Consider the following 11,137-nt stretch of genomic DNA (forward strand, 5'->3'; position numbering starts at 1 on the left):
CCTGAATCCCCTGCTCCAGATTGTCCTCTGGAGGAACTATTCCCAGCGGACAGGTCTGATTTCAGGGTAGATTCAGCCACAGTAACTAGAGCTCCAGGTTGGCAAATGGATCCCGAGACAGTCAGATAGTGTCCTATCCCTGACACTTGTTCCTCATTGTATCCATCTGCTTACTTTGCAGTGCTGCTGCATCTTCCTTTTGGACAGTAAGGTACCTTCAACAGTTGTGGTGTCCCTAAAGCAGAAGTCATTGTTTCTATGAATCTAATCCATGTCAGAAGTGTTGTTATTCCAGCACTGGATTTGTCTCAGGCATATTTGTGATCTGGCATGAAATACTGTCAGCACTTACGTGATAAAATACTCATTCACATAGAATAAGAATAGGATTTCATTCTTGATCTCTGACAAAGATTCTTATCACACCTGGAGGCTGATTCAGTGGGCTCAGCAGGTACACAGCTCTCTGAAAATCAAGACATTCAGGACTTGCCTAAATCCACAGTTAGTCTGCCTCTCCTGTAGTGCTTCGATAAAATAGCTTTCATCACCTTTTCATCACATCAAACTCCAGCTGAATCATTACTATGTACTGTAGTGGTACCACAAATAAGCTTCTTAGCCTCTGAAACCTATACTGGTTTTCAGCAATATCATGGTGGTTTTATCATGTGTTTTATTCACAGATTTCAAGATGCTTTGCAAAGATAGGGTCAGCATTGGTACGACAATTTCACAGGAAGAGGGTACTACAGTTTCAGAGTTTCAGTGACTTGCCCAACGTCTGTTGCAAAATAGCAGTGAAACACAACCCAGGCATTCTTGTACCAGGCTTGTGATTCAGCAAAGCATTAAAGCAAGTGCTTAACTTCAAGCAAGAGCTCAAGCTGTTTGAATGGAGACAGATTTAAGTATCAGTCTAAATACTTTGCTGGACTGGGTCTTCAGCTTTCAACAGCTAATTATTGTTTACAGCTATTTCAGTTCTTTTCATATAGCTCAGCATATCTTTAGATGGTGGAAATATTTTAAAATTAATTCAATTGTGTGAAAAAGTGTACTGCTTGCTGGCCTTTTAGCAACTTAAATGTTCATGCATATGTTTGGGGTTTTGTGTTGCTTTTTTAGATGACACAAGTCACTCGACAAGAAGTTCTTGGCCTTTACCGCAAGATATTCCAAATAGCCAAAAAATGGCAATCAGCATCAGGACAGATAGAAGAAACTATTAAAGAGAAAGAGTATATTAAAAATGAAGCCAAAACATTATTCAGAAAAAACAAAAACGTGAGTGTCCTTACAGTTTTGAATTTCTGAATGATTCTCCTCTTGCTCTTTGCACTGTCTCAGTGATTGGATGCTAAGATATGGATATAAAAGTTGATTTCCCAAAATTTCATTCACCTTAAATGCTGGTGTATCCAGGTTATAGTTTAAATTGCACCCCTGAAATAGTAGTAAGAAAACTCAAACCATTTCAGCTCTTCATTAACTCCTGCAGAAGTCTAAAAGGTCTAGAGCTTTCACTTTGTAGTGAAAGCATTTTTTTAAATGCCAAGAAAAAATTAAATTCCAAAGATACTGCCTATATAATTGAAGCAGCTTTTGATCTTTTAGAAAGTTAGCTAAGTGTATCATTACCCATGCAATGGCAAACAAAGCTCAGTAGCTTCTTATACTTCTTTTTTTCTTTTCAAAGCAGCAATTATTGGCACTGCTTTCTTTTAAAAGCAGCACTTTATTTTTTTTCTTATGGAAGAAATTCCAAACCCCTTTTGAAAGGGGCAATACAGACTCCATGGTAATCAAAGGTCCTTCTTGTAATTCAAGATCACAATACTTACTTATATCCCATTTTGGTGAGGGACTAAATTGAAGTCATGCAAAACCAAAAAAATAATTTAAGTCACAATTTACACCGCATTTCTGACTTCAAAGGGTGTTTCTGCTTAGGATGGTAACAGAATGTTGACCAAGGAGCCTCTTCCCTTTCTCCTCTAGCTACCTTGCAGAGTGATGTATGGGTGAGTGTGTTTTTTTCATGGATGTATTAGTAGTTTACATGTGTGTTGTCTTTTTACGGAGAAAATACCATGTTTGGATAAAAACCTCCTTCTATAGCCTCAGTCATTACAGCCTCTGGGCCTTAATATCCAGTGCCACCAAGCCCAGAACTGTTGAGTCAAGGCATATACTAATGTTACCTTTTATGGATGTGAAAAATACAACCATTATATCTTTGGGATTGCCAAAAAAAGCTAAAGAAAGTCATGTGGCTGTGCATCATTTATGCTTGAGCTTCCAATTGCTAATTGCTGTACTTGTACAAAACATTTGTTTGTATGATCTTAGTTAACAGATCCAAAGTTGATTAAGCAGTGTATAGAAGAATGTGAGGCAAGAATAGAAATTGGACTTCACTATAACATCCCCTACCCGAGACCTGTGAGTATAAATCTAATCACAAAGTCTTCAGCTATACCCACTTGGCTCTCACTGGACAATAAAACCATAAGTTCATGTCACTGTCACCACACTGCATTTTTAGATGAGCTGGTATTTAAATGCTATGCTAAATCTGAGCCAAATAAGCCAAATGTATATTGAAATGTTCTCCATCTATCTCATTTCACTGTAAATCGGTTAATTTGTTCTCAAAATAAGGAGTCAAAGCCTAAATAGAGTTGCATGACTAAAATCCCAAGGCCTGTGAATTTAGGCAGTATTGTCTGACCAAAGAATACAGAAAAAGATGATAATGGAATCAAATTTGTTGATCTTTGCACGTAATAAAAGAGAATGAAAGAATAAAAATACTTAATTACATCTGCCATAGATACAATAATTTTCATAGCCTGTATTACTGGTAACTTCTCCTGGTCATAAATCAGGTCTTATAAAACACCTGCCTATGTTGCTGCCTCTTTTCCCCTGTTCCTAGAGAAAAACATGTTCAAGATTACCAAAATGCTGGAAGTTGCAGCAATGTCTTCTATTGCATTATTCAATATAGTTTCCTCACTGCCTAGTCACTACTGTCTGTAGCCTCCCATAGAGACTTCCTCTCTACTCCTGTTGATTAGTTTATATTTTCACATCTATAGTTTCCTTATCAAGGCAGTCATGGTCAAAATTAAGTTGTATCTTTATCAGATGCTTGCCTAGAATATGGTCACTGTTAGCATCTGTTTTACATACAGATTTTTCTTCAGTATACAGAATAACAATGCACATCTGGCAAACAGTGCTCCTAGAAATGGGCTTAAAATGTATGCTCTGCAGTGGCTTCAAAATCCCAAAGATCAGTCCTAGATCAGCTCTCTCAAACAAACCGGATGATCATTATTTTTCAGATTCTGGAAATCTCTATTACTGCTTTAGTCAGTGCTTTTACTACTATTTGCACCTAAACAGCTATCTTACAGGATGACAGCCTCAGCAACAGTAACATCTGACTGCTAACACCTACATTTTTCAATCACTTAGGGGGGCTATAGCTGCACAACTCCCACTAACAGTCTTATGAAATATAAAGACTTTGTCAATCAAAGGAAGAGCCTGTCACCTATGGCTCCTTCTGCTTGTGGAGTCAATGACATCAATTGCGCATTTTAATATGGTACATATAATCATGACAATAAGAAGGCAGTCTTTCAATACATAGAGTTTGGGGTTATTTTGTGACTTGTTAGGTAGGTATGAACAAAGCACACAGTGCTTTAAGACATCTACTCAGGAATTTTTCAGGTTTTCTAGGTCCTACTGTTCTGGAACATTGTCAGCTGTCCTATTTCAACAAGTATTTTATCATTACAGTCTGGTATCAAGCTACAAAACAAGGTTACTAAAGCCTAAAATATATAGGATTTTAATAAACAACATTTAGGGCCTGAAAGTTACACCACTAATCACTCCTCAGGCGAGTGCTCCTCCTAGAAACTTAATAACCTGGTTTGAGATGGTACAGTTGCCCTCTCCAAAGTGTGAAGACATTATTCAAAACTCAGTGAAACCTAGTCTATATGTATGTCTTCTTTTTCTTGTAGCTTCTCAAGTTGCACCTAACTGGTGGGATTTTCTTTTCCAGATCCATCTGCCTCCTATGGGTCTTGCCCATAAGCAAGGCCGTACATTGCGACATCAGGAAAAGTTAAGGAAGATTTCTAAGCCAATATACCTGAAGTCCCATGATGAACTTTCATAACCCATCATTTAAGCTGTGATGCATAGTCACATCATTTAAGCTGTGGACTGCAATCCAGGTGATTTGTGTGCACAACTGTGAATGAAGCTGTTTTGGTCACTTGCTCACACATTTCCTGAGGCCAAAAAGCTAATTGATACATTGCATATGATGGATAAGGTCAGTCTAGTATTTATTACATGTCAACCACTGACACATCAATAAAAGTAACACTTTTTAAGGAGTGAGGTGTGATACGAAGATTACTTTGACATCAGCACAAATTACAGCAGGTTTTCAAATTCTCTTAATTTATAGCAGGGTTCTCTGGTGGTTTGATGATTATATATGCTCAATTGTGATTCAAGGCAGTGCCTTGTGTAAGGGTCGGCAAAAATCAAGTAAGTTCAGGAAAATCAAGCAGAGACGGTGCCTGCAGAGCTTCCAAATGCAAGTGGGAATACAGTGACTGCATCATGCAGCTGCACTCCTTTCTCTTGTCCCTTGTCTGTCTGTTGTCCCTGGAGAAACATTCCAGTTTCATAGTATCCTTATGGTGAAGTATTGTTTCTAAACAGACAGTAGCAAAGAGACAGCAGAAATGCCACCACTCCTTTTTCCTTTTTGCAAACTGCAGAGGAGTGGCCTAGAGCCTCTATGTCAGCTTTTTCTTCCCCTTCCTTTGGAGAGGGTGTGGATGTGAAATGCAAAGTTTGGCATGCCGTTACACAACTCAGAGTAAAACATTCCAGTGTTGGGTTCCTCAGGTTCCCATGTATAGGCTGACTGAAAACTCTCCCTTTAGGGTATCACTATGGGAGCAAGCTTAAGATACTTTGGGTGTCTTCACTATGCATTTTTACATGGTTAGCTTTTCAACATAATCAGCACACTGGCTTTCTCAACAATTATTTTAGTGTGAGGTTTCAACTCTTACATTATGGACAGAAATCCAATTTTATTAAAAGAAATCATCTACAACTTATCTTTTCAGTCTCTTAAGTTCGAGGGGTATTTCTGTTTCGCAGGTGCCTCATGAATGGAAGTGAAATGAAATTAATTCCCCCCTCACTGGCCACCAATTGTTTTGGCTCCTTTTCAGTCCTCTGGCTTTACCAGGCTGTTTACAAATTCTCTTCAGGAAAGTTAGGGGAGCCTACTGTCCGTCAGGCTAGAAGTACCAATGAGACCAAGCTGTGGACAAGAGCCACGCTGTACTGGGAGACTACATAAGCACAGCCCACAGCTGCTTTAAGGACAGAGAGTATAAGCAGCAACCTATGCCAGCCAGAAGTTAATGGTGGCAAAAAAGCAAATTTGAAAAATGCATTGTATGTTATTTCCTATATTAAAGTGGGCAAAACCAATGAAATCTCATTTTCTGAGCTCTCCAGCTCATCCTAAACTCTCCAAGCCCTAATAGACAATGGCAAAGAAATCCTGTCTGCCTTAAAAATAAGTTAAAACTGGTCATGTGCAGAACAGAATGACAGTCCCTCCCCCAAGAATGTACTTGCAAGAGTGAAAAAAATACAAGCAGATGAGAAAGTACAAGGAAACAATGAGAAGAGCGAGTCAGCATGACAGGTACTGGCTAGCCCAATTTTTCACTACCTTTTATGGCTCCAGTCCACAAAGGTACCTATTCCCATATAATTATTTCCTGGGAATGCCTCATGTGGGAAGTAACATGTAAAATGCCATTGTTCTGCCTGTCAGTGGGAGCTTTGCAAATTTACTGCTGCCAAGAAGACACAAAACAAAACTCCTTTAGCCTAGGAAAAGGGGGATGGAATAAAGACAGTAAAAAATAACATGATTATACACACTGCTTAATCCTTCATTGAAAGAAGTCCAAATACAGTCTTTTTCCTATCCTCATTCTGATACACCAGTGTAGAGATGCGTCAACTGAGCCAAACCAAAATGTGCAGAGACAAGGGTTTTGAACGGAAGCTTAGGCTCATTCTTTGTCATTAAACTATCATTTGAATCTTTTGAATTGTTAAAATTCATGTGGCTACTGAAAGTACTGATGATGTGACTCATCAGGTGAATAAAAAGCTATGTAAATGAGCAATCTACATTTACTGTCTGTATTATAGTCACAACTCTTTCCTGAGCACATACTGTAAAATGTAATTACTTCAAAAGAACATCCCTAAAATTAAGGCAGATTTACACCAAATTGAAATAACAATATGAGTTTGAGTTTATTTCTGAAGGAAGGTATAAATAAGCAATTTTTAAAAGGCTCAAGTAACCTTAACTCAAATGACTATCCACTTGCTTAACTGAAAAGCCACTAAGCTGAACTGCAGTAACAGCATCACATTATTTGAGATACTTTAAAATGCTAGATAGCTCATTAATTTTTGAAAATAAGCATTTGAGAAATTAACAACTAGTCCCTGATCCTCATTACTTTCCAGCACCATAAGGCAAAGACTGAAATTTGTTAAAACCTCAGGCTGTTCAGCTAAAGGAAGGATTAGATCAGCTCTTTTGTCAAGTCTGGAGAGCAAAACTCTTCTTTCACAGCTTAAGTTAAACTCTGCATGGAAAAGAGAATCTACCTTAAATAGTCTCCTTTGGTTTTGGAGGGCAAACTGGCAAATTACCATTTTGAGGGAGTTTCATAAAAAAATTTTCATCTGCAACTCAGTCTGACAGGTAGGCAGACATCTGAACTGGTACTCATTGTATTAAATTGCAAGGACCGTATAACTTCTGTCAAGAAGTATTCCAATGATGGTGCAATATGTCATTCCTACACATTAATTTTACTTGCAAAAAGATGTCCTAAAATGCCTCTGAGTTCTCAAGAGTTTGTAATGCACTAGATTCAGCCAGTCAGTGTACACTCTGTCCTGTACTTTAACTTTCTCTTATTCCCCTTCCAGTAAATACTGTCTTTTTCCAATTTATCACAGTAGTCAGGAAATGCTTTAGAATAATTTAGAATAAAAAGATGTCATTAACTTTATATTCTTTAGAAATAAAAATCTTAAGTCAGTTGCATGAACTCTACTGCAAGCTAACCAGTAGGCAATTTGTTGACACTATATCTGGCCTTGAATATCTAAATAACATCTCCTCTCTGGAAATTCTGTCCCTAACTCCATCATTAGTAGGGTTGTCATTTATGAAGTCATGTGCTTATGAAACCAAATTTAACACTAACATTAGCAAGCACACAATCATTTAAGGAGATTGACTCGGCACCTGCTTACTGAATGTACCCCCTTAATGTTGTCTAGGGGTGAGGAAACGCTCATTAAGTTGCAGCAGTGACCCAAGTATTCCAAGGGAAGTATCACAGAAGTGAAAGAGGTTAAGACACATTAGGTTATCATCTGATCTATCATCCCACCAATACAAGTTTGTTCTTGTAATACTTTTTAGATCTGGAAAAAATAAGGCAACCTGGACCTCACTTTCTTGGGACCCTACTATGTATCCATCAGAATTTATATCAGTAAGATGTATCTTTTATCCACAGACAGAAACATCACTGATTTGAGCATACCTATAAATTCATTTTCAAGAATGCTAATTACAGGAGAGACCCAGACCTTTCACTAATTTTTCTAAACCTATTGGGTAAAACATTCTGGCTTATAGGAATTCTTAAGTACAAGAATTCAGGGCCTTTGTATTGTCTTTTGCTTTTTCATTGTATAATTTTCCCTTTAACAGTCCAACAGTGTTAGAATCCACAGAGATAGTACTTTCTGTTTCTGAAATGGATTTTTGTACAGATGACACAATAGAAAGGTTTCCATCTTCTAAGAAAATGTACTAACCTTATCTGTCTTACAGCATACCTAGCTGAAAAATCTGTCTCTGCTATTTCTAAGGAAAAAATATCTCTTGCTCTGTAACGTCTGTATACTTCATTTTTTTTCCATCTTCTCTGATTCATTAGCAAAGCTGTGAATCTATGATTTGCAGTAACTACAGGTGTTTTTTGTGGTCTGTTTAATAAGAGCTTCTAATTAAGAAATGGAAATACTAAACCTGTAAAGCCAAGAATTCTAATACTACTATTACAAGGTAGTTCATTTGTCCAAATTTTTTTCACATTTTTATCATGTCCAACTAATAGCTGAGTTGCCCCCCCCCCTGCATCTCAGCCAAGAAAGGCTGTGAATTCTAATGTTTAGCCAGCTTATCATTCTTCAGGAAGGTCTAGACAATGCTCAGGAAATAAGGTTGGGAAGCTCATTTCAAAGAACCACAGAAAAATATCTTTAAGACAGATATCCCTCAACAGTAAATTCCATTACTTTTTCTCTAATAGTAAGGGCAGCCCAGGAAATCATGTACTTCAGTAATCATCAGCTAAAGCAACTCAGCCATGCCTGATCCCTAGTGAAGGGGCAAGCAACAGATGCATGAAGCCTCTTTCACGGACTTCTCTCTTATCAATATATTTTGGTCACATCTACAAAAGCTTGAAATAGATCTTTAATTACATTCTAAGAGATGCTTTCATCTCAAATCTAAACATTAACACAGAAGCAGCATTTAGAAAATGAACACAGTAACAAGGACATTGCACACAATGTAGTAGCAAAGCCACTATATATTCACAAGAACCACAACTGTCATTTAATAAACTATCCATTAGTATTTGTTCACAAAAAGGCGTTAATGAGAAACCCACACGGCAAGCTATCCCACAGTATTTTCCAACAGTTTAAAATGTAGCCAGCATATACTAACGAATCTGGCTTTTAATTTAAAATGCCTTAATTTAGAGGACTGCATTTGCAAGACTAGCATTATCTGAAGAAGGATGGAGAAACTTGAGTTTAAAAGTAATTTATCTCCATAAAATGTAATGTAGCTAGCATATACTAATGAATCTGGCTTTTAATTTAAAATGCCTTAATTTAGAGGACTGCATTTGCAAGACTAGCATTATCTGAAGAAGGATGGAGAAACTTGATCCTCAAATTTCAACTTCTCTTCATTTTAGTGTTTCAAGAATGATTACTTTATTGTTGCCCCAGCCTCCCTTTCAGCAGTGCCTCAGCAGCAACAGGTAAGCTGTCACCAGTCACTTGCATGTGTAAGCTCAAATCTAAATAGAAAGATCCTTTTGAGAGCAGTGACTGAACAGATCAGTACATAGGGAAGGATCTAACAGCCACATCCAGCCTCTTTGGCCAGCATGCAAAGCACCTATAAGAGGAGGCTCATGACTGGTTATCTCTGATGCCACAGTGACCTAATTAGTGATCTGAATTGTGGATGTGATAACAACAACAATTAGATGCAGCCATTCAAAAATATGGTAACTACCATAATTTTTTAAAATATGCAGTAAGTTTCAGTTAATTTTAATTATATGAAAAGTACAAAGTATCTGTGTTACTCTCATGAAGCTTAAGAAAAGACAATCTTTTTAAAGGACCAATTCTAATGAATCTTAATTTATTTATAGATCTTCTGAAACATGATTCTGTTCTCAAAAATTGTTGTCCATTTGGATGACTGTGCTGTAACATTCATAAAAAAGTTTTATTTTTGCTATAGGTGCCAAATATAATTTAGTCTAAGTTGTTAAGAGTAGTTTCTTCCTATCAGTAAGTTGAAACACCTGCACATCTCTGTCCCCTTTATTAAAACAACTATCCATTAAGTGTCCTGGCCTGACATCTTTGCCCTAGTCACCATGTAACAATAATGATACACCAAATGCCTGCATACTGTACTGTTAATGAGGCATCGAATATGGTACATTATGGTACATTAAGCTACTGTACTAATTACCTATGTATATCTTTGTGCAGAATAAAACAACAATGAACACTGTTTTCACCTATAACAGCAAAGCACAACACAACAGATAAATTCTTATGACAAAAACCATATGTTTTAATGAGTTGTACCAGCATCACTTAATGATTGTAGCAGGATCCTGGGAATTGCTGGATTATAGCTGCATCTCTGACTTTGTGAGGCCTCAAGCAAGTCATTAAAATGTTGCAATTTGGGCAATGAAAAAAAATACAAGACCCCAAATTAGTGGATGTTTATGCAATGGGGTTTTTTTAAATGTTTGCCTTGATCTTTGTGCTTCTCTTGTACTGTGTACACAAGTCTAATGATGCATCTTTAGTACCTTCTTGGCATGCTGTGGGAATTAGTTAATGACTCTACAGCTCTTTGAAGAAGTTCAGGCTATTTTATTTTTAATTAATGTTTGGAAGCTACTTTGAGCTCCTCTGATGAAAGGGCTTAAATAAGTACAAGATTTCGGGTGGTCATTAGTCCAACATGCAAGAGGGCAAGACAAGGAAGTAAAATGAGACTATGGGAGAAAGGAAACAGCTCCCTTTATCGGGTACCTGGGACATGTAAGTAAATAATACTGAAATTAAAAAAAGTTTAAAAATTATGAGACAAGCATACTGCTCTGAGAAATGGCAGGCTCCCAATGCATGTGCTGTCTAGAAGTCTGGAAATTCTGAGGCACATCTTCAAAGAGTGTCAGTTACTATAGTTTTTATAATACAGCTCTGGCAGTTCACTCTAGCTGAGGATTGGTTTTACATGTTGACAACAGACTATTCTTATCTCCTCCCTCCTTGCCCTACATACTCCTGGGACACAGAAGTGATAGGCAAATCCACAGAGTCTTATTTGCAAGAGTTGTAGATTACCTTCCCATTAAAATCAGCAGCAAAACTCTTTGGGCCCAATTTCATTAAAACAAAGCAAAGCACCCTACCTGCTAGGCATAATATTAGGGTTTCACAAGATTCGTAATGATGTGGATGGCACACAGTTTGATGGAAGTTCTGTTCATTCTGATCTACTGCAAGATCAAGCCCAGGCCTTTGAAATAAGTTTCTGCTGTAGTGTTCTATTTTCACTCACTCTTCCTCAGTGACTGATAATGGCTAAAAACCAAAGGAATTTGGGAGCTGCTTTGAAGTCAGA

At 37.4% G+C, this 11,137-nt stretch overlaps 1 protein-coding gene across 1 annotated transcript; it reads left to right on the forward strand.

Annotated features, from left to right (window-relative positions):
• The first annotated feature begins 1,128 nt into the window (after positions 1-1,128).
• On the forward strand, positions 1,129-4,427 carry LYRM1 (LYR motif containing 1). Its single transcript, XM_009695520.1, has 3 exons — positions 1,129-1,287; positions 2,353-2,445; positions 4,088-4,427. Exons 1-3 carry the CDS (start codon positions 1,129-1,131, stop codon positions 4,202-4,204), a joined length of 369 nt encoding a protein of 122 aa, XP_009693822.1. The 3' UTR covers positions 4,205-4,427.
• The last annotated feature ends 6,710 nt before the right edge of the window (positions 4,428-11,137 follow it).

This window comes from Cariama cristata, unplaced genomic scaffold (assembly GCF_000690535.1).
Source record: "Cariama cristata isolate BGI_N322 unplaced genomic scaffold, ASM69053v1 scaffold5512, whole genome shotgun sequence".
Classification (NCBI taxonomy): Eukaryota; Metazoa; Chordata; class Aves; order Cariamiformes; family Cariamidae; genus Cariama; species Cariama cristata.

Bases quoted from the DNA above. Each gene is read 5' to 3' on its own strand.
- LYRM1 (XM_009695520.1), top strand. From the start codon at position 1,129: ATGACACAAGTCACTCGACAAGAAGTTCTTGGCCTTTACCGCAAGATA. The intron at 1,288-2,352 runs GTGAGTGTCCTT...GTATGATCTTAG, and splicing joins TATTCAGAAAAAACAAAAAC to TTAACAGATCCAAAGTTGAT. The intron at 2,446-4,087 runs GTGAGTATAAAT...TTTCTTTTCCAG, and splicing joins ACATCCCCTACCCGAGACCT to ATCCATCTGCCTCCTATGGG.